We start from the raw sequence: 24,056 nt of genomic DNA on the forward strand, positions 1-24,056 counted from the left end.
ATCCTGAACTGTGTAATTTTGGAAGCAATGGCAGTTATAGTTTGTGACCATAAAAATAAAATTGTATTGCCTCCTCATTGATCGGAAGCTTGTGTTGCTTATTGATGTTGCATCTCAGTCAATGTGTCTGTGGTTTGATGTTGCCTTAATATGCTCCTTATAAATACCGTATTGTAAAAGGTACTCAGATCTTTTATAATACTGTAAGGTACAAGAACCTCAAATGTGTACATAAGTACAATACTTGAAATATTCCCCCACTGGCATTGGCAAATTATCTGTCCTGTCATATTTTGGGTGTTTTTTTTCTGGTTGGTAACTATTAATACATTAATCCTGTCGGGTTGCTGGCAGCTTTAAATATGTAATCTATGTATTCTGTTGCCTGCAGAAGTGGGAAGGATGTCAGTGACCATGAACAGGGTTGATGGGCTCACAGTTCAATTTGTAAATTATATTTTTGGATTCACAGGCTACGCAGGCTATGGTTGGGGTTATCAACATCTGCCGAGGAACCATCCTCAGTAATAACAATGGCAGCTCTTGGTAATTTAGAGGACTGGTATCCTCTTTTAATTAGACTTCTTGGTAATCAAGCTAATATTGGTTATTTAAGCACTTACAGTTACAAACGTCATGTTATTACGTTGGGAGATATGAAGACATTTCCTGGTTCTGAACCGTCTGCACAGAGGCTCTGATATTAAATAACAAATGCCTGTGAAGTTAGTGTTTTGCAGATAAACCAGTAGGGGTCGCCCCTTCACAAGCAGTTCATTCTTTGTTTTGGTTTGCATCATTGCTCCAATGGTGCGTCACATACATCTTCACTTCTGATACACTCTATACTTGTTTTATTGTGAAAGGATTATCTTACAGAGCTGGAAAAAAGCTCTACATTGTACATTTATCATTTGCTAATAATAAAACATGATACAAGATATAAAACATTTGAGTTTATTACAACTTGGGTCATATTTTCACAGTTTCCACCATCATTCCTATCAGTCAGTTATGGAAAGTCACAATAATAATTTGACGTAACAGAAATAGTTTTTCTCTTTTGAAACATATAGAGGATTTAAAAAGCTGATGATATTTTACCGGATTTCATTTGGGAGATCTTTGAGAAAATGGTAGATAATGTTGCACTTTGTAACTTTATGTATCCATCAAAAGGTTTTACAGAGTTGTAACTATTATTCAATTAATTAGTTAGTCAACTGACTACAAATGTATCTACAACTACAGTATTTTGATAATCAATTAATAGTTTAGGTCGTTTTTTTAAACAAGCATGCCAAATATTTGATGATCCTAACAACTCAAATGTGAAGATGTGTTGTTTTTCCTTGTCCTAACATGATTGTAAACTGAATATCTTTGAGCTTTAGGCTGTTGGTTGAACAAAACAAGACATGTGATGCTCTAGAAAATTGTGATGGGCATTTCTTTGTCTTTATTGATCAAAATAGTTATCGATTAATCAAGAAAACAATTATTAATCTAAAGAAAGTAGATTAATCGATTATGAAACCAATATTCATTTTCAGCCCTAATAATAACCACATTTAAATGTCTACAGGGATACTGTAATGTTAATGTATATTATTTTGCCCATAAACCATACCATGTAGGCCAAATTGCAGTTTCTAATCCATTTTGTCTAAAGATGCCTCCAACTCCATCTATTGAGGGAAACATCATGATGGATAAAGGCATGCAGGCACAAACAAGGGTCAGGGTGGGTGTAGATGACACTGCAACAGTAAAAACACAAGTTTCAGTCATTTTACAGAAGCGTTTTAAAAGTTTGTTAACACCATACATGTGTTTTATTACCATACTTAAAGGAATACTTCAACATTTTGAGAGGTGTGCTATTTGTTTTCTTGCCGAGAGAGATGAGTGGATTGTGTCCGTGATCTCTGACAAATGAGATGAATGCATTTCTTTCCTCATCAAACATTTGCAAAGGTGTGACACCTGCATCTATATTTACTAGCAAGCAGTTTTCTTTTCCCCTGCCTATGCTGGCACATTGCTGCATATCTTGAAGGTCCGTAGTAGTAGTAGTAGTAGTAGTAGTAGTAGTAGTAGTAGTCTGAAAGCATTGGCAGACAAACAAAATATGAACCCATTCAGAGAAAAACAGCTCCATAGAGCTAGAGTTTAAAAACTCCACAGGTTACCTTGCAGTATGAAGCTACTGCCAGGGGATGATTAGCTTAGCATAAAGACTGTAAACAGGGGGAAACAAATAGATCTGCCTACCAGCGCCCCTACATTTAAATAATTAACAGGAGGTTTTACATGGTGTTGTGTGATGGAGTTATGGGTCAATAAATAGTTCCAGCACGTAAGGCTGATACTTTTATAGGCACTGCTCATATGCTACTTGTAAAAGGGCAATAGCTCAAATGTGAAGTACATAGATCAAAAAGACACAAACTCAATATTAGGTTAGTAAAAGTGAGTAAAACTGTGACTTTTGAAGCTATTCCTGGTTCTTGTGTCCCATCAGGTCCTTTTGCAAAGCATCACTGCCACCTGATCAACATGTCGGTCCTCGAGCTTTGCCTCGTCATCAGCTCTGCTGTTTTGGGCATCAAATCTCTTATGAGGGGTCAAGAGGAAAACAACAAGGCTACAGGATGTAAAATGTTTTTGTTTTGCTGCAGACAGAACAATAAGTCTAATAAGTTAAAATAAAAGCGATTTCTCCACTTGGACATTTTTCCTGGCAGTGCAGGAAAGTCCTTCAGAAACAGCATTTATATAATCATGTAGAAAACTTTACTGAATATATTATTGAGCAGTTAAAATAACAAAGTGAAAAACAAAATTGAAAATAGTAAAAGGGGGGTGGGGTTGTGCTGGGAGAATTTGGACCTCTAAACTTCTGTCTCCAGCCCTGCATGATGTCACTGCCCCTTTTCTTTCCTAATGATAGCATATAAATAAAAGCCAACGCCAAGTTCTCACGTTTATCTTTGTGTTTAGCTGAATGATCGGTACTCTACACATACATCTTTACATTTATGTCAGCAAAGGGTTAAGTTTGTTCCCAGATGAGGGGAGTACATCTGGTAACAGGTCGGCACATCCTCTTTTTCCGCGCACAAACCCGTCAAACGAGTCAGCTGGAGAACACAATTTAGATTTGTTTCAACACAAACAGGTAAGTGCTTTAATAATGTTACATTGGGTTAATAAAGGAACCTATAATGGTGTGTGAAAGCAGCTACTACAATACTGGTGCAGGATCTGTTATGAACGTGACGTGAAAAGCAACGACTCAAGGCGAGGTTTCAAAAGTAAACTCAAGATTGTTTAAAGTACAACAAAAAATCACTCATGAGGAAAAAACGTAGAACAAAGGAAATGCAACAAACATGAACTAAACTAAACTTGACTAAAGGCTAAATGCTATGATGACTACTGACTCTCTTGGTGGAAAAAACACAAGACGAACTGGCACAGGACAAACAAAGGGAAACAAGGACTATATGCACACACACACACACACACACACACACACACACACACACACACACACACCACACACACACACACACACACACACGAGGTAATGGGAAACATGTGGCAACAATCAAACAGTCGGGAAACCTCACAGACAGGAAGTGGAAGAGGGAAAGGTAATTACAAAATAAAACAGGAAGTGCAATGACAGACGGTGCACGACGAGACGAGACATGAGTGACTGTAACTTAACAAGTGAACAATGAGACAAGACTAAACATAGACTCTAAACTAAACATGAAACATAACATGAATACATTAACACACATGACGGGATGTTACAGGATCATAGTACACTATTGTAATATTTTACAAAATACAATTAAGAAAAGAAAAGACAAAAGTAAGATAAAAACTTAGCCTTGTGATGAACATCTTTCTCAAAATAATGACTTAGCCTATCACTAAATAAGAACTTAGTATCTCAAAATAATGACATTTAAGAACACTGAGAAGCTTTCTCAAAATAATGACGTAGTATGTCATAAATAAAGAACCTGCTCAAACTATTTTGAGATACTAAGTCATTATTTTGATAAATTAATATAATGAATTACAGGATCTTTCAGACTAAATTTCTGCAGTTTAAAATCTTGTCTACTGGCCTGGTACTCCAGTATGTGTTGACATGTTTGTTACCATAAAGTCACACATACTTTAACATTAAGGTTCAGAAAATCTGTAGTTTAAGATTAAAGAATCGGCAACATCAACCATGACCTGATGCGACAAATGAAAAGTTTCTTTACTCTCTGGTTTCTTTCAGTGTACAGGAGCAGGCAGGATGGCTGTGACCATGACCAAGGCTGAGGGCATAACTGTGCTCACTTTGAGCTCTGATCCCCAAAGTGTTTGTCCTCCTCTGTGCCAAATCTTCAAAAGCCTTTGCTACAGCCCCGTGTGCTGCTCCGTGTCTCAGCACCTGAGGGGCGTCCAGAGAACTTCTCAGTCAGTACTGGGGGTGAGTTATAACCTTTTTTCTTCTTTCCCCTCTCAATTCTGATTTCAATTTTGAATACATAATCTTTTTTGGTGGAATAATTCAACTAAAAACTAATTGTTGACCTGAAAAGCTGCGTGTTATTGTTGTAATCCCAGTACAGTCACATTTTCGTAGGGAAGCTGCATTTAGAAAACACCATAAAAACATTATTATTATATTATTAGTGTTATTGTTAGTTTTATTAGAAATAGCTTTGGTGGTAGGATTAATATCAGTATTTGTGAGCAATGTTGTAATATATTATTATTATTATTATTATTATTATTATTATTATTATTATATTATTATTATTATTATTATTATTATCCACCCTATTATTTATAATTTATAATTGAATATTATTTCTCCACACCAGACTGAATGGTATTCCTCGTGTTGTTCTGTCCGTCTTCTGTCTTCTGTCTTTCAATAAATAAATAACACCATGAAACTATGAGAGAAAGTGGTCCAATATAACTGTATGTTCTGCACCACACGGTAACCTAATAACTGCAGTTATACTGTACCGATGTTTGTTGTTCATGCTGTGTTTTCTCCTCCACAGTCTCTGCAGATTATGGTTGGGTTGCTCAACATCGGCATTGGAGCGATCCTCTGTAGCATGCACGGTGTTGGCATGTATATGTTGAGGGACACCGCATTTCCTTTTTGGTTGGGAGGATTGGTAAGCAAGCTAATGCTGTATTTGGTTTCTTTTTAATGTACTTCCAAAATGTACATCTGCATACTCTCAAGTCAGCTAAAATACAGCCGAATGATGCTGTACTGTACTGTGTGTTGACTACCATACCAAATTCTGCCTAAAAACAAGAGCAACAAGTTTTGTTATTGGACATCTTAATCTCTTAGTTCTCAGATGATAATTACTCACAGCAGCTTGTCTGCCGCTGTGAGTGCATGATGAGAGTTACCTAGTTTCCCTCTTTGTGCTCAGAATGATGTTCACTCAGTCAAACACACTAGAAATGACACATGTGAATTTTAGTGTTTGTGTGGAAGAATGAAAGTTTAAAGATTTGTTTTGTTTTTTGTATTTTCTGTCTCTAGTTTATGTTGTTTGGCATCGTTGGCATTTTGTCTGAGAAGTACCCCAGTCCATGTCTGGTGAGTAGTTCAGCTTTATAACATCCTCATGTTGTCTTAAAAGGACGTCCTTCATTTTATTGTCATTCTTGTTTTATTTCAAGACAAATAAAATGAATTTTGTGCTTGGTACATGTAACGGCACATACCCCTCAACAATATACACCCACATTGTCTCGGAGAGGGCAGAACATAGATGCAGAGCCTCCCCGCTGTTGAGGGTGAATGGTTGGTGTCTTTTTAAAATGTCATGAGCCTTTAATACATGCTGTGTTTTTTGTGTCTTGTATTTTAGGTCATGATCAACTTGATTCTGAATCTAGTCGGAGTTGCTTTTGCCATCACAGCCATCGTACTCTACAGCATCAATATGGGAAACATCAGGCATGTGGTATATGTGTAACAATCGCTATTCTGATTACAATTGGCGCTACGGAACCACAACTCCATCTCCTGGGTCGGACATCATGATGGAGAAATGCTTGGAGGGCAAAGCTCTGATCCTGGTACGTGGGGGAAATATCTCAGCAGTCAAAATACAGGTTATATAACTGACGAGTGGAAAATAGAGGACTTTAAATATTTCACAGATATTAGAAGTTCCCATTCACAAAACTTTTACCAAGGCTATTATGAAAACCCTTTTAGAATGAGTTTACATCAGCTTCACTGAGAATAAACTAATTAATAAAAAAGTGATTAATGTAATTAGTTGATGTATTAATTGGTCCATCGACCAGACATTCATCACCAACTATTTTGTTTTATATGATTGAAAACAAGCAATTTTAACACATTGGGATGACTTTTCTGCCCAATGTGTTCATTCTGACTTTTAATAGACAAAATAATGTATTGGTTTGGCTAGGGGGGAAACATTGTGGAAACTCATTGTATTCATCAAAGACAAAAAAGGCCTTATTGTTTGATTATGACTTACTATCTCGTGATTATGAGAAAAGGTTAAGGTGGTTGTCAATCTAATCTCTATATTTGAGAGTAATATATAAGGTATTATTAATAATGTTATTATTATTATGGTACTCTAAGCCTTGACTAAAAAACTAATCTTATGTCCTGTTGACTTAATGCCGTTATTCTTATACATGAGCAGCAAACTCAGTATGGGATGCTTCATGGATACAAAATCATGCATCTGTCACGATACAGTACAGGAGAGGACCCAAATGCAGAAAAACAGACGATATTAACAAAAAGCGAGCCTTTAATAAAACAAAGTTGAATTAACATTACAAAGTAGCAAAGGAAACCGAAACACACAAACCAACCACGGGGCAGACACGGCAGGTAACAAACACGTAACATGAATGACTGATCCCACAAGGAGCAAACGAGGCCAGAGAAAAAGAAAAAAAAAACTGGAAGGGGAAGTCAGGGTAGGAAGTCGGGGGAGGCCAGCAAGACGGGGCTGGAGGCCGGCAAAGCGGGCAGGACTGCCCGGAGGCTAGTGGAGAGGCCGGGCTGGAGGCTGGCGGAGCCGCTCTGGAGGCCAGCTGTGAGGCCAGCGGAGAGGCCGGGCTGGAGGCGGGCGGAGTCACTCTGGAGGAGGGCGGAGTCGCTCGAGGCTGGCGGAGAGGCCAGGCTGGAGGCTGGCGAAGAGGCCGGGCTGGAGGCTGGCGGAGAGGCCGGGCTGGTGGCCGGCGGAGGGAGCACAGGGGCTGGGGTCTCGAGGGACAGAGGGAGCACAGGGGCTGGGGTCTCGAGGGACAGAGGGTGCACAGAGGCTGGGGCCTCGAGGGGCAGCTGGGGAACAGCTGGGTTCTCGAGGGGCAGCTGGGGAACAGCTGGGGGGGGTCTGCGGAGGACCGGCAGCAGAAATGGGGGTCTGCGGAGGTCCGGCAGCAGAAATGGGGGTCTGCGGAGGTCCGGCAGCAGAAACTGTCTGCGGAGGTCCGGCAGCAGGGACGGTGGGATCGTTCTGTCACGATACAGTACAGGAGAGGACCCAAACGCAGCTAAACAGTCAATGTTTTAAAAAAAAGCGAGCCTTTAATAAAACAAAGTTGAATCAACAATACAAAGTAGCAAAGGAAGCCGAAATACACAAAACAAAGAAGTTTCAAAAATACAAAGTAGCAAAGGAAACCGAGCAGACGCGGGGCAGACACGGGGCAAACGCGGGGCAAACGCGAAGCAGACGCGGGGCAGACGCGGGGCAGGTAACAAACACGTAACATGAATGACAATCCCACAAGGAACACTAAGGCAGACAGGGATATATACACAAAAACTAATGAGGGGAACAAGACACAGCTGGACAGAAAGACAAAAGGACAGGAAGTAAAACAAGACACGACACAAGGGGGAGTGAAACTTCAAAATAAAACAGGAAACCAAAGTGCAAAACTGTGACAGCATCAATAGTAGAAGCTATCAAAATTATTCAATAATTAATTATTTGTCATAATTACAAGATGAGGTTTCCTTTCTTTTGCCTTTTGTGAACACACTGTGCTTCTGTAATAATTAGTTGCAGCCCTAACTACAAATAAATTAGAAATACAGAAATAAAAAAGCCATTTAAAAGAAATGGGTCAAGCAGGAACACATTCTACTACTTTATTGATTCAATCTATATAAACAAAACAAATATGTTCAAATATTTTAAAGTTAGCAGTGCTTTTTGTGTCCCACCAGATGCTTGTAAGAAGCATGAATGCTCTGATGATTGTCCTGTCCGTCCTGGAGCTCTGCCTCGTCATCAGCTCTGCCGTCTTGTCGATCAAGGCTCTGAGGAGGAGGACAAGTGAGAACAGAGAAAACAAGGTAGAGTTTGCAAAATCCCATCTTACTGTTAAACCTGTTGATTGAACACAAACACTCTTTTTCTTTTCAAGCCATTACTTGTTCAAATGTTTAAGAGTGAACCATAAGGTTCGGAACCCCTGAAGATTTGAGTCGGGCACCTTTTTATTGGCTTAACTGATAATATTGTTCCCTTTTATTTTAGATTGGTGACCCAGAACTCAACAAACCACTGCTGGAGACCAGTAACCCCACAGCCTAGATACACATCTGTGCTTTCTGCTCAGTTACCATGTAATATAATCCTGTGACTTTATATCATTGTTTGTACTGTAATGTCAGTGATTTACTCAAAACAATTGTTTTTGTATTTTTGTTGTGTACTTTATATAAAACCTTAAAGCGTGTCTGAGAAATGTAATTCGTTTTATAACTAGTTGTGCTCTTTTCACACAAATATGAACGATAATTAGTGTGAGGTGAAGGAGAATTCTATAGATTTAATTTGAAAAGGTCATTATATTCTTTTATTTTCTAAATGCGGATTCTGGCCAAAATTAATTGAAAATGAACTCTTCAACCCATCTGTGTCTCTGTCCGTTTTCCTTAGAGCCTGCTACTACTGACAAATTTAGCGATTTACTGATTAATACTCATTTAATCCCAATGTTTCTCAGAGTAATCACAGTCCACGGCTCTTCTGCCAACAGCACAGGCTCTCTCCCTCTCCTCTTGCACAGACAGTCATTTTCTCCTTCACTGCAACCGACACAACCACTAACCTTTAAGCACATTAATGCATAAGGACGTCAACAAAATTCAAATTCAAATCAAAAGGCCTCCAGGATAAAGTTGTAGGAAGGCACAAGTTAGGTGAAGGCTACAATAATCATTTGAAGGCTTTAGCTATCCCTCTGTACCGTTCAGAGCATTATTAAGAAGTGGAAAGCATATGGCACCACCAACATCTTGCCTAGATCAGGCCGTCTGTCCAAACTGGATGACCGAACCTACGAGGACATTGATCAGAGAAGCTACCAAGAGGCCGAAGGCAACTTCGAAGGACTTACAAGTCTTTATGGCTGGGACTGGTCGGTCTGTGCATGTGACAACAAAGCCGGCCTGTATGGCAGGGTGGCAAGAAAGAAGCCTTTTCTCAAAAGGTGTCACACTCAGTCTCGTTTGTGCAACAACACACCTCGACGACTCTGTTGCCATGTGGAAAAAGGTTCTATGGTCAGATGAGACTAAAATTGAACTTTTTGGATTGAATTCCAAACGCTATGTTTGGCGAAAACCGAACACAGCACACCACCCAAAACACACCATACTTACTGTGAAGCATGGTGCTGGCAACATTATGTTGTGGGGATGTTTCTCTACAGCAGTGACTGGGCACTTGGTCAGGATTGAAGGGAAAATGGATGCTGCCAAGTTCACCCACATTCTTGAGGAAAACCTGCGTCCTTCTACTAGACAGCTGAAGATAGGCAGGTCATTCACCTTCCAACACGACAACGATCCTAAACATACCTCCAAAAGAACAACGCAGTGGCTTAAGGATAGGAAGGTGAATGTCCTCGAGTGTCCAAGTCAGAGCCCTGACTTAAATCTGATAGAACATCTGTGGATGGACTTGAAGAGAGCAGTCCATCGCCGCTCACCATGGAATTTAACTGAACTCGAACAATTCTGCAACAAATAATGTGCAAATATTCTCCAATCTAGGTGTGCAGACCTAGACATATCCAAATAGATTGATGGCTGTAATTGCAGCAAAAAGTGGCTCTACGAAGTATTAAATCAGGGGACTGATGACTTTTCCAAAGGTGTTATCCTAGTTTTTATTTTCTTATACATTTTTTTCAGTAGTTTGATGTTGTAAGGCTACATTTGTAAATAAAGCTGGAAAAATGTTTTTAATGGGTTTTGATTTCAGGCTGTACAGCAAATAAAGTAACTATTTCAAAGGGGTATGATGACTTTCTATAGGCACTGTACATTCAGGAAATACATGTTTATTTAAAGTATGTATTACTTCTACAGACATGTTTATAAGATTTATGTATTTTATTTATTAGTTATTATCATCAATTTATTTGACAAAAAAACATTACATTACAGTTCATTTAGCTGACGCTTTGGTCCAAAGCGACGTACAAAAAGCGCAAACAATCATGAGGATACAACTCCGAACAGCAACAATCTTGCAAGTACATTAGCTTCAAATAGGTACAATCCTTTAAGTGCAGAACAATAGCTTCAAATAAGCCAAACAAAAGTGCAACATACAGAAACAATAGAATACAAATTCAACTATTCGCTACAAATAAGCTAAACCAATATAAGTGCAACATACAGAGAACAGTTTTGTTTTTGTTTTTCGCCGAGGTGCAGTCGAAACTGGTGAGTTTTCAGTCTGCAACAGAAGGTGTGAAGACTGTCTGCTGACCTGACATCAATGGGGAGCTCGTTCCACCATTTTGGAGCAAGGATAGCAAACAGGCGGGTTTTGTTTGAGGGGTATCTGGGTCCCACTCGCAATGAGGGAGTAGCGAGCCGATTGGCCGATATAGAGTAAAGTGAACGTGCTGGAGTGTATGGTTTGACCATGGCCTGGATGTAGGAAGGGGCTGATCCATTCACAGCACGGTAGGCCAGCACCAGAGTCTTCAAGCAGATTCGGGCAGCCACTGGTAGCCAGTGAAGGGAGCGGAGAAGTGGTGTATTGTGGGAGATTTGGGTAGATTGAAGACCAGTCGGGCTGCTGCATTCCGGATGAGCTGTAGAGGTCGGATGGCACATGTAGGCAGTCCAGCCAGGAGGGAACTGCAGTAGTCAAGGAGTGAGATGACAAGAGCCTGGATAAGAACCTGCGTCGCCTTCTGAGTCAGTAGGGGACGTATCCTCCTGATGTTGTACAGAGTGTGTCTGCAGGAGTGGGTTGTTGCATTTGAGCAGGGAGAGACCAGAGCCTCAGACTCCCAGTTCTTGGAGGGTGTAGAGGATGATCTGGTGGTTCACTGTGTCAAACGCAGCAGAAAGGTCCAGAAGGATGACAACAGAGGAGAGGGAGGCTGCTCTAGTAGTGGGAAGTTCCTCAGTGACAGCGAGGAGGGCCGTCTCAGTTAAGTGAGAGAGGACAGAGAGGAGGACAGAGGAGAGAGGAGAGTGTCTGTGGCTGTTTATCTGAATGATCGGTACTCTTTATAAATGTATGTCAGCAAAGGGTTAAGTTTGTTCCCAGATGAGGGAGGTACTTCTGGTAACAGGTCGGTACTTCCTGATCTTCCAACTGCGCAACAACCAGCAGCAGCCAGACTAGACAGCTGGAGAACACTCGTTAGATTTGTATCAACACAAACAGGTAAGTCCTTTAATAATGTTATATTCGGTTTATAAAGGAACCTAATGTTAGGCTATCCTTATAATGCATATGGCTGTGTACTGCTATATTAGTGAACCCTTACATTTAAAACTTTCAGATGAATATCTCAAACTCAATGCTGCGGTGTCGTCAGCCATGTTTCTTGCCAACACCCTCTGTCGAGTCTTATGGTTGAGGGCAATGCAACTGCCATACCATGCTGTGATGCAGCCAGTCAGGATACTCTCGATGGTGCACCTGTAGAAGTTACAGAGTATCCTGGAGTCCATGTTGAACCTCCGCAGCCTGTTATTGTTACTTATCTGTTATTCAGCCTACCCTCATTGTTATTAATGGTATGGACACAATGATAGAAACACCTGTACTTGTCAAAAACCCACCAGCTAGCCTTGCCAGTGTCTGCTGCACATAGATACTCCAGACATTCAGTATTGTACTTCCATGAAGTTGGGGCAAGAAAAGTGCAGCAGAGCTCGTGATATCCTGATTTTCAGTTCCTATTTTGGATGAAGTACTCAAAATGCTGAATCATGCTATTTCTTAAATTACATTGGAACCTTCTTGCCTGGTAATAAATACCAACGTCTATTGAATGCTATGTTTTATAATATAGTTTAAAATGTTTATTTTTTCATATTTAAGAAAGGCATTAGACATTATACAACTGTTTCTGCAGGCTGTACAGTACTCCTCCTGCAAACTAACTCACCTTTTTCACCACAATTTGTGGTGTCCCGCTTTAACTTCAATCACCATCACAGGAAAAAGCAGCACAGTGGAGAAATGTATTGCACATGTGACACTGGGTTTGAGGGAATAGGAGACGAACCAGCACACATACTTTAACATTAAGGTTCAGAAAATCTGTAGTTTAAGGTTAAAGAATCGGCAACATCAACCATGACCTGATGCGACAAATGAAAAGTTTCTTTACTCTCTGGTTTCTTTCAGTGTACAGGAGCAGGCAGGATGGCTGTGACCATGACCAAGGCTGAGGGCATCACTGTGCTCACTTTGAGCTCTGATCCCCAAAGTGTTTGTCCTCCTCTGTGCCAAATCTTCAAAAGCCTTTGCTACAGCCCCGTGTGCTGCTCCGTGTCTCAGCACCTGAGGGGCGTCCAGAGAACTTCTCAGTCAGTACTGGGGGTGAGTTATAACCTTTTTTCTTCTTTCCCCTCTCAATTCTGATTTCAATTTTGAATACATAATCTTTTTTGGTGGAATAATTCAACTAAAAACTAATTGTTGACCTGAAAAGCTGCGTGTTATTGTTGTAATCCCAGTACAGTCACATTTTCGTAGGGAAGCTGCATTTAGAAAACACCATAAAAACATTATTATTATATTATTAGTGTTATTGTTAGTTTTATTAGAAATAGCTTTGGTGGTAGGATTAATATCAGTATTTGTGAGCTATGTTGCAATATATTATTATTATTATTATTATTATTATTATTATTATCCACCCTATTATTTATAATTTATAATTGAATATTATTTCTCCACACCAGACTGAATGGTATTCCTCGTGTTGTTCTGTCCGTCTTCTGTCTTCTGTCTTGCAATAAATAAATAACACCATGAAACTATGAGAGAAAGTGGTCCAATATAACTGTATGTTCTGCACCACACGGTAACCTAATAACTGCAGTTATACTGTACCGATGTTTGTTGTTCATGCTGTGTTTTCTCCTCCACAGTCTCTGCAGATTATGGTTGGGTTGCTCAACATCGGCATTGGAGCGATCCTCTGTAGCATGCACGGTGTTGGCATGTATATGTTGAGGGACACCGCATTTCCTTTTTGGTTGGGAGGATTGGTAAGCAAGCTAATGCTGTATTTGGTTTCTTTTTAATGTACTTCCAAAATGTACATCTGCATACTCTCAAGTCAGTTAAAATACAGCCGAATGATGCCGTACTGTACTGTGTGTTGACTACCTTACCAAATTCTGCCTAAAAACAAGAGCAACAAGTTTTGTTATTGGACATCTTAATCTCTTAGTTCTCAGATGATAATTACTCACAGCAGCTTGTCTGCCGCTGTGAGTGCATGATGAGAGTTACCTAGTTTCCCTCTTTGTGCTCAGAATGATGTTCACTCAGTCAAACACACTAGAAATGACACATGTGAATTTTAGTGTTTGTGTGGAAGAATGAAAGTTTAAAGATTTGTTTTGTTTTTTGTATTTTCTGTCTCTAGTTTATGTTGTTTGGCATCGTTGGCATTTTGTCTGAGAAGTACCCCAGTCCATGTCTGGTGAGTAGTTCAGCTTTATAACATCCTCATGTTGTCTTAAAAGGACGTCCTTCATTTTATTGTCATTCTTGTTTTATTTCAAGACAAATAAAATGAATTTTGTGCTTGGTACATGTAACGGCACATACCCCTCAACAATATACACCCACATTGTCTCGGAGAGGGCAGAACATAGATGCAGAGCCTCCCCGCTGTTGAGGATGAATGGTTGGTGTCTTTTTAAAATGTCATGAGCCTTTAATACATGCTGTGTTTTTTGTGTCTTGTATTTTAGGTCATGATCAACGTGATTCTGAATCTAGTCGGAGTTGCTTTTGCCATCACAGCCATCGTACTCTACAGCATCAATATGGGAAACATCGGCATGTGGTATATGTGTAACAATCGCTATTCTGATTACAATTGGCGCTACGGAACCACAACTCCATCTCCTGGGTCGGACATCATGATGGAGAAATGCTTGGAGGGCAAAGCTCTGATCCTGGTACGTGGGGGAAATATCTCAGCAGTCAAAATACAGGTTATATAACTGACGAGTGGAAAATAGAGGACTTTAAATATTTCACAGATATTAGAAGTTCCCATTCACAAAACTTTTACCAAGGCTATTATAAACCCTTTTAGAATGAGTTTACATCAGCTTCACTGAGAATAAACTAATTAATAAAAAAGTGATTAATGTAATTAGTCGATGTATTAATTGGTCCATCGACCAGACATTCATCACCAACATTTTGTTTTATATGATTGAAAACAAGCAATTTTAACACATTGGGATGACTTTTCTGCCCAATGTGTTCATTCTGACTTTTAATAGACAAAATAATGTATTGGTTTGGCTAGGGGGGAAACATTGTGGAAACTCATTGTATTCATCAAAGACAAAAAAGGCCTTATTGTTTGATTATGACTTACTATCTCGTGATTATGAGAAAAGGTTAAGGTGGTTGTCAATCTAATCTCTATATTTGAGAGTAATATGTAAGGTATTATTAATAATAATATTATTATTATTATTATTATTATTATTATTATTATTATATTATTATATATATAATAGATTAGATATTAAAGCTTTTCTCTACTCTTAAGAGTGACAATACGATAAGTACGTCCATGAGCAGCAAACTCAGTATGGGATGCTTCATGGATACAAAGTCATGCATCAGTAATAGAAGCTATCAAAATGATTCTATAATGAATTATTTGTCATAATTACAAGATGAGGTTTCCTTTCTTTTGCCCTTTTGTGAACACACTGTGCTTCTGTAATAATTAGTTGCAGCCCTAAATACAAATAAATTAGAAATACAGAAATAAAAAGCAGGAACACATTCTACTACTTTATTGATTCAATCTATATAAACAAAACAAATATGTTCAAATATTTTAAAGTTAGCAGTGCTTTTTGTGTCCCACCAGATGCTTGTAAGAAGCATGAATGCTCTGATGATTGTCCTGTCCGTCATGGAGCTCTGCCTCGTCATCAGCTCTGCCGTCTTGTCGATCAAGGCTCTGAGGAGGAGGACAAGTGAGAACGGAGAAAACAAGGTAGAGTTTGCAAAATCACCATAAGGTTTGGAACCCCTGAAGATTTGAGTCTGGCACCTTTTTATCGGCTTAACTGATAATATCTTTCCCTTTTTTTTAGATTGGTGACTCAGAACTCTACACACCACTGCTGGAGACCAGTAACCCCACAGCCTAGATACACATCTGTGCTTTCTGCTCTGTTACCATGTAATATAATCCTGTGACGTAATATCATTGACCTTATGTACTGTAACGTCAGTGATTTACTTATATTCAGCTAGGTACAGTGGCTGCCAAACTCCTTGCTCTTTTCCTACAAGGGTTGCTTAAAATGATTGCACTTTAGAGTATTTTTGGTAATACTTTCTAATAAATTGTATATGCTGCTGTCCATTTCCTTCTATGCTGATGTTGTTTTTATAATAGTACCCGTTGATTATGATTTTCTATCTAATAATTTGCCTTAGGGTCAGCTTAGAGGTAAAAGGGTTTTTGTTTTCTATTTTACAATATAAGTCATGTTAAAACAATAAAGGCATCAAAACTGTTGACTGTTCAAATCAAAACAATTGTTTTGTTGTTTTTTTATTTCTGTTGTGTACTTTATATCAAACAGATTGAATCATAATGAATAATGAGTAGTTGTGCTCTTTTCACACAAATAGGAACGATAATTATAAAGAGAATACGAATTCAACTATTAGCTACAAATAAGCTAAACCAATATAAGTGCAACATACAGAGACATTGACAATGAGACATACATTGTTTTTTTAATTCGCCGAGGTGCAGTCGAAACAGGTGAGTTTTCAGTCTGCAACGGAAGGTGTGAAGACTGTCTGCTGACCTGATATCAATGGGGAGCTCGTTCCACCATTTTGGAGCCAGGATAGCAAACAGGCGTCTGGGTCCCACTTGCAGTGAGGGAGTGGCGAGCCGATTGGCCGATGCAGAATGAAGTGAACGTGCTGGAGTGTATCGTTTGACCATGGCCTGGATGTAGGAAGGGTTTGGATAGTCCTCGACCAGGATACTTTCATTTTCATCATCCCCTCAATCTGTTGTGGTTAATGTCGTGCGTGGGCGGGCCGGGTATTATCAGTTTGTTCTTTTGAAAATTGCAGTGAACTTACTCATCATGCTGAACACATTTACACTGCTCCCTATCGTCTTAAGCATAGTCCATGCCCACTGAGCCATTTAAATCTGTAAATCTGGAGTGCGTTTGGATACATTTTATACTAATTCAGTGAATTTGCCTCCTGACCTGATGTTCCTCCTCTTTGGTATTAACATGCTCATCAGTGAATGACTGAAAACAGTACAGCCTATGTGGCATTGCCTCTATCAACTTTTAATGTAACATTAGGGTGAAGTGAAGCTTCATTTTGACTGCAGGTCCTTAACTGTATTATTTAATTGTGGCATTGTTACTTTTACTTAAATAAAGCTTATTCGAGCACTGCTTGCAAACTGTTAGTTTGTGGAAATTAGACTTTTATTTTGAAGAAATCTACTATAGGATTGGAAGTTACATTTTTGTTGGCAAAAAAAATGAACAGAAGCTGCTGGCAGAATAACCAAGTAACGCATCAAATCATCAACAGGTGAGGGTTAGGGTTAGACAGTTTATAGTAGACAACAAACTTTTACACGTGCAGTGAGTTCCAATACAGATTTTATTATTTTATTATTCAGAGTATTTCCTCAACAATGATATTGCACAAGAGAGCCACATTGTTTTATGATAACAAATCCATTACAATAGTTTCCACTTGTTTGTTACTGATATGAAGTGTCCACTCTCATCAGTTCATTTGAACTGGAATCATGCACATTTTGGCGCAACAGGTCCCTTTTTTTCTGCTTGGTATGTAGAGTCCATTGAATAATTCAATAAAATAATATTCTCTTCACTGTAAACAACTGTATATATATGTATATATATATATACATATATACGTATATATATATATATATATATATATATATATATATATATACACGTATATACATATATATATATATTCATATATATATATATATATATACGTATATATATATATGTATGTATATATATATACATACATATATATTTGCTTTTACCTTTGAAATACAATTTATTATTATTATTATTAGTATAGTAAGTGGTGTAGTGAAACTAATGATGCTTATAGCAACAGGAAGTATCAGTTGTGGTGCTGCTTCCTGAACACAGTCGACAAACCAGACTGACACTGACACTGCGCAGCGAGTTCCTCAGCCACGAACAGGTGAGTTCTCTGCACACACAAAAACAAAAACGTTTCATAATAATTTCACAGTAAGACAACCTGTTTATTGAGTGTGTGTGTGTGTGTGTGTGTGTGTGTGTGTGTGTGTGTGTGTGTGTGTGTGTGTGTGTGTGTGTGTGTGTGTGCGCGCATGTGTGTGTGTGTTTGTCTGTGTGTGTCTGTGTTGTGTCTGTGTTTTGATCAACATTCAAGACCCTGATTCCTAATTTTTCTGAAAGCTTTTTTTTACACCCGTTGGGTTAGTTTCAGACATAGAAGTGCAACTCTTTCCTGTAAAATGAGCTTGCTATGTCCAAATGCCAAAAACCTGTTTGTGTCACAGTCTGCTCCAGTACTTCTTACCTCAGCCCGGTACTTTTCCACACCCCGCCTCACCTCACCAGCCAGCCACTCCCACCTCATCACCTCACCTTGGGCTCAGGCTGCTGCCAATTAATCAAGCCCTTATTTAAGCCTCTCCCAGTCACTCATTCAGTGCCAGATTGTACTCTGTATCATGCAAGTCTTTCCAGCGCTCTTCCCCAAACAGATCTCTCGTTGCCGACCTTGCCTGCCCCTAACCTGCCTGCTTTGCCTGTTTCCCGACCAAGCCTGTTTTGGACCTGTCTGCCTTGCCTGTTTCCCGACCCAGACAGGATTCCTTCAACCTGCCTTACCTGTTTCCCGACCCTCCGCCCGGCCCTACTTACCCCTTGCCTTCTACCTATTGGTTGGTCCTTGTGGATTATTATCATCCCGGTGTGGATCAGTGTACTCGGCTATAACCTGCTCCTGACTACTAATAAAGGTCATTACCAATTATCTTTGGTTTCCTGTGTGCTGCACTTGGGTCCACCATCGACTTGTTGTGACAGAACAATCTGGCCACTCATGGACCCAGCACACACAGCGCCACCTCTGAACGCCTTCCAGCATCATGAGGCGAGGTTCGCCTTGATGACGAACGAGCTACGGCAGTCGGCCGTTAACCAGGAGCAAGTGATGGCTACGTTAGTTGCCCAGGTTCAGCAGCTAACGCTAGCAATGAGATCTGCAACTAGCCCTGGGCCTCCTCCAGCTCCGCTGCCGCCAGTTTCAGCTCCATGGCCAGCACCGGAGCCTCAGGTGGGGACCCCGGAGCGATATGCCGGTGATACTGAGGGCTGCAACCCGTTCATTACAAACTGTTCGCCTTGAAGCCAAACACCTTCAATTCGGAGGGGCGTAAGGTGGCTTTCGTCATCACCCACCTGACAGGGAGCGCTCGGCTGTGGGGAACAGCAGAGTGGAAGCGACAGACGACAGCTTGCTCCTCTTTTGCTGCTTTTCGGCCAAGCTACGCAAGGTCTTCGGCGGAGTTTCCATGGGTCCAGACGCTACCGGAGGTCTGATGAGTCTAAAGCAGGGAGACCGGACGGTAGCTGATTATGCGATTGACTTTCGGACCAGAGCTTGCCAGAGTGATTGGAATTCTGCGGCTCAAAATGGCGCTTACCTGCTAGGGCTAGTGGATTATCTTAAAGATGAGCTGGTATCTTTTGAGTTACCATCCTCGCTAAATGGATTAATCGAACTCACGTCCAGACTGGATCGGCGGATCCAGGTGAGGAGGCGAGAGAAACGACAGCGGCCACTAGGTCACTTCACATCCGGCCGGCAGCGAGGACCTGTGGCACCCACCAGTTTCAGTGCTGAGCCATTGCCAGGCGGACCTGAGCCCATGCAGGTGGGGCGCACCAGCCTCACCTCAGAGGAACGTGAGCACCTTAGACGAAGGAACCTCCGTCTATACTGCGGCCAGGGTGGCCATTTCGTTTCCAGATGCCCAGCAAAAGGCCGGGCTCACCAGTAATGGGGACCATACTGGTGAGTCGAACCCAAAGACTCTTCCCCAACCAAAGACCCCTGTGTCACGTTTGACTGCTGTTGACTGACGGGTCCCACGCCCTCGCTACGTTCATTGACTCCGGGGCTGATGTTAGCCTCATGGACGAGGACCTTGCCTTGCAGCTGGGGATTGACCGGGTTCCTCTGCCGGTCCCCGTTCCGGCCAGTGCCCTGGATGGCCACCTCCTGGAGACCGTCACTCACCAGACCATGCCTGTTCTGATGCTACTGTCCGGCAACCACCACAAGATCATCCAGTTTCACCTTCTACGGTCTCCTCATCTCCCATTGATTCCGGGATACCCCTGGCTCCGCCGCCACAACCCCAACATTGACTGGGTGACAGGGGCCATTCTGGGGTGGAGCCCTGCCTGCCACAAGGTGTGCCTGAAGCAAGCCGCCGCTCCGCAGCAGTCCGTCTGCTCCAGTCCTGCTCCGGATTTATCGGGGGTGCCAGTTGAATACCATGACTTCCAGGAGGTATTCACCCCTACGCCTCCGACGTAGGGGTAGGGGGCATCTTGTCACAGAGGGTGGTTGACGACGACCAGAAGCTTCACCCATGTGCCTTCTTCTCTAAAAAAAATGTGTCCCTGGTCCCACATCTCTCTAGACTTTGTAACCGGCCTGCCTATGTCCAACGGTCATACCACCATCCTGACTATAGTTGACCGGTTCAGCAAGATGGCCCACTTCGTGTCGCTGCCCAAGCTCCCGTCGGCCAAGGAGACTGCGAAACTGGTTCTGCTGCATGTCTTTCGACTCCATGGACTCCCTACCGATGTGGTCTCCGACCGAGGACCCCAGTTCACGTCCATATTCTGGAGGGAGTTTTGTTCGCTCCTGGGGGCCACCGTCAGCCTATCTTCCGGATTCCACCCACAATCAAATGGGCAGACAGAATGGAAAAATCAGGAGTTGGAGACAGCACTTCGGTGCATGATTTGCAAACATCCCTCGTCCTGGTCTCGGCAGCTCCTGTGGGTGGAATATGCCCACAATACCCTGGTCAGCTCAGCCACTGGACTGTCCCCATTTCAATGTTCCTACGGGTTCCAACCGCCACTGTTCCCCGCATTGGAGAAAGAGGTCTCCTGTCCTTCCGTCCAGGCTTTCATTAACCGCTGCCACCGAACCTGGACCCAGGCTAGAGCTACTCTCCTCCGGTCGACGGACCGGTACGTCATGGCTGCCCACCGGCGCCCCCAAATACCTAGTGGGCCAGAAAGTGTGGCTGTCCACTCGGGACATCCCGTTATGGGTAGAATCTAAAAAATTGGCACTTCGGTTCATCGGCCCGTTTGAGATCCAGGAAGTTATCAACCCCGCGGCAGTCAAACTAAAGTTGCCCCGTTCCATGCGGATACATCCGACCTTCCACGTTTCCAGGGTTAAACCTGTGCGGGAGAGCCCACTGGTCCCGGCTGCTCCGCCTCCCCCGCCGCCTCGCTTCATTGATGGCGGTCCTGTATACACCTTTCGCTGCCTCCTTCGTTCCTGCCGCCGGGGAAGGGGTCTGCCCAGTACCTGGTGGACTGGGAAGGTTATGGTCCTGAGGAAAGGTGTTGGGTTCCTGCGCGACACGTCCTGGATGCCCGGTTGATCAGGGAGTTTCACTGTCGGCAGCCTGACCAGCCAGCTAAGACCACCCCACCATTAGGAGTCCCATTTCGACTGGCTTGCCCCCCTTCTTCGTCCGGCTATAACCTGCTCCTGACTACTAATAAAGGTCATTACCAATTATCTTTGGTTTCACATCAGTAGTCATTTTGAGTCTTTGTGATTAGCTTCTCTTTTTAGTTGTATTGTCTTTCTTTTGTAGCCCCTTGATTGACTTTGCAACAAGATATGGTCACAGTTGCTTCGTGCAGAGGCTCTGGTCCAGGTGGACTCATGCCTGTATATCCAATAGGCCTGTTCAGCAGTCCATCCAAGATACTAAAAAGCTAATTACCTATCATCTTCTGACTCTGGTTGGAGGGGGGCACCTGTAAACCTCTGGCAACCTCAACCCCTGTTGATAAAGTTGTTTACGGGTGGTTTTTGAGATTTTAAAATAAATACACTTTCCCTCTTGTACAAATACAAGAGACTCAAGAGCTTCATCCTCAGGTCGATTCACAAAACTGTGTCCTCATGTTGTGTTTTTTGTGATCTATGTGTGACTTGGCTGCTGTGACACTGCGATTTCCCCAATGGGATTAATAAGTACTCCATCTATCCATCCATGAAATCTCAAATCTCCATGTCATGTTGCAGGTGTTAGAGATGTCTATCACTGCTGTTAAAGACAAGGAAGTGACTGTGCTCACCATGGCGGCTGACAGTGGGAGCATGTCCCCACCGCTGTTTCAAATCCTCAAGACTCTTTGCTTCAGTCCGATGTATTTCTCGTTGCTGAAGCAGACCAATGTAACAACTCTTGGGGTGAGAGAAACTGCAATGTGTTTATTCATGTGCAGTGTAAAGTGGTGATAAGATGATAAGATGTTTAGTATAATCTTTTACAGACTGTACAGATCCTGGTTGGTCTGTTCAACATCGGACTTGGGCCAAAACAAGCATTCACGATTACCCCTTCTCTGGAGCTGGTGCTGTGGTAAGAGAACATTTATTTAGTTTAATATTACTATAGCGAACAATGTTTTTGTAATGCTTTACCAAATAGATAAAAGTTCCAGAACTTTTTCAAGGATTATAGGATTATAATATAATCTCCTCGAACTACACCCGGAGACAGAAGTACACGTATCATGTTCTGCCCAGGTGATAGGTTGGACTTGCTGTCAACATCTATACACATACTTGGCCACTATGGAAATGGAATAAAAAAATGTATCGTCACACATGTACACAGCACAGCAGACACAATGAAATTTAGACTTGGCTCAATTTGGGCAGCTACTATGCAGCACCCGTGGAGCAATGTGTGGCCAGAAGGCGAACTGGCACCTTTCAAAGTATCAGTAAACATTACGTACTTGGTCTTGAACCGACGACCCTCCGGTTCCCTAGCCAAGTCCCTACGGACTGAGTTACTGGTTTGCAGGCTCTACTGCTGCAAAGCACTCTGGTCGGTTAAGTCTGTGGCCACCCTTCCTTAAACAGAGCGCTGACCACTGGAGACCACTAAGAGACCCCTCACCTTCAGTGGGTTTCTCCGAATTGAAGGGTGTTACCTTCTGCTGTTTAACGGCAGTGGACACAGTCTTGATCATCCCTGACGCCAGCAGATTCAGTACATGAAAGTCCAAAGCTTCCCTGAAGAGGTGGCACAGTCGGAAGAAGTTGAACTCCACCTGGTGACTTAATGTGTTCTGATACGAGTCCTGTAATGGCCAATATACATTATTCAGCTACTTATACAGGGTTATACCCCAACAATAACAACATCTACTGATTCAGATTTTTGTTTTCTTTTTCTTTCTCATAAAAAAAGATACAGTGAAATGTATAGTCATTTTTTTATTTTATTTATTCCACTGTGCTGTCCTCAGTTCATCATATCTGGAATCATGTGCCTTCTTGTCTGCTGGTTCCCCACTTATTGCTTGGTAAGTAAAGACTAAAGGCCCTTTGAGCCATGAACCGTTGAACGTGTTATGGCTGATTTAACATGCTGGTTTCATGTCTGAATAAGCAGTTTATAATTCTGCCTTCCAGGATCACTGTAAACTTTATATCTCAATTATCATCAGTTGAATAAACCATGAAACACTATGAAATCATCACTCATTCATTTTTTGCTACCACAAAATGTTAAATGATGAAATTGATGTGAATGTATTTGTGGATTCACTGCTAGAAGCGGGGGACGTTACCTCCATCAATGATGCAGTGAAATGTTAATCATGATAAACGTCTGATTAAATGTACACGTCAAAAGAATAATGTTGCGTTTCCTCTCAGGTGGGCTTTTCTGTGTTTATGAACATCGTTGGATCTGCCTTCGCCCTTATTGGCATTGTGCAGAATACCACAAACGTGGCATCCCAAAGCCACATTTGGCGTGACGAGTTCAGTCCTGATTATTTAAATAAAAACTTCCAAAATGAAATTTACAAATTCCAGGTAAGCATATTTTCAATTTCTCAAACTCCTTAAAAAAGAAAAACAACAACTTGTCTGTCTATTATACTTCTATACTTTCACACCCTGTCTGTCTATTATACTTCTATACTTTCACACCCTGTCTGTCCCTACTGAAGACATGCATCTTTAAAAACTGGCCAAAAATACATTTCATCATTTCTTTTTAAATACTCTGTAATTTCCTTTGACAGCTGATTCTTAAATTCCTAATTGTTTATATTTTTTTTT

General features: G+C 41.5%; 2 protein-coding genes across 2 annotated transcripts; both read left to right on the forward strand.

Annotated features, from left to right (window-relative positions):
- The first annotated feature begins 2,976 nt into the window (after positions 1 to 2,976).
- On the forward strand, positions 2,977 to 8,816 carry LOC115021770 (transmembrane protein 176B-like). The gene is given in 8 exon segments (XM_029452415.1): positions 2,977 to 3,181; positions 4,310 to 4,504; positions 5,091 to 5,210; positions 5,594 to 5,650; positions 5,925 to 6,011; positions 6,013 to 6,135; positions 8,288 to 8,416; positions 8,601 to 8,816. Coding segments are annotated over 8 exon segments (942 nt in total). The 5' UTR covers positions 2,977 to 3,007; the 3' UTR covers positions 8,658 to 8,816.
- A 2,793-nt stretch (positions 8,817 to 11,609) lies between these two features.
- Positions 11,610 to 16,142, forward strand: LOC115021771 (membrane-spanning 4-domains subfamily A member 15-like). Its single transcript, XM_029452416.1, has 7 exons — positions 11,610 to 11,762; positions 12,735 to 12,929; positions 13,484 to 13,603; positions 13,987 to 14,043; positions 14,318 to 14,527; positions 15,466 to 15,594; positions 15,695 to 16,142. Exons 2-7 carry the CDS (start codon positions 12,753 to 12,755, stop codon positions 15,749 to 15,751), a joined length of 750 nt encoding a protein of 249 aa, XP_029308276.1. The 5' UTR covers positions 11,610 to 11,762; positions 12,735 to 12,752; the 3' UTR covers positions 15,752 to 16,142.
- The last annotated feature ends 7,914 nt before the right edge of the window (positions 16,143 to 24,056 follow it).

The sequence above is a fragment of the Cottoperca gobio genome, chromosome 16 (assembly GCF_900634415.1).
Source record: "Cottoperca gobio chromosome 16, fCotGob3.1, whole genome shotgun sequence".
NCBI lineage: Eukaryota > Metazoa > Chordata > Actinopteri > Perciformes > Bovichtidae > Cottoperca > Cottoperca gobio.

What these genes read in the sequence shown, in the direction of transcription:
- LOC115021771 (XM_029452416.1), top strand. Translation starts at nt 12,753, where the DNA reads ATGGCTGTGACCATGACCAAGGCTGAGGGCATCACTGTGCTCACTTTG. An exon ending in CTTCTCAGTCAGTACTGGGG is followed by an intron (nt 12,930 to 13,483) that starts GTGAGTTATAAC and finishes TCTCCTCCACAG; the next exon opens with TCTCTGCAGATTATGGTTGG. An exon ending in GTGAGAACGGAGAAAACAAG is followed by an intron (nt 15,595 to 15,694) that starts GTAGAGTTTGCA and finishes CCTTTTTTTTAG; the next exon opens with ATTGGTGACTCAGAACTCTA.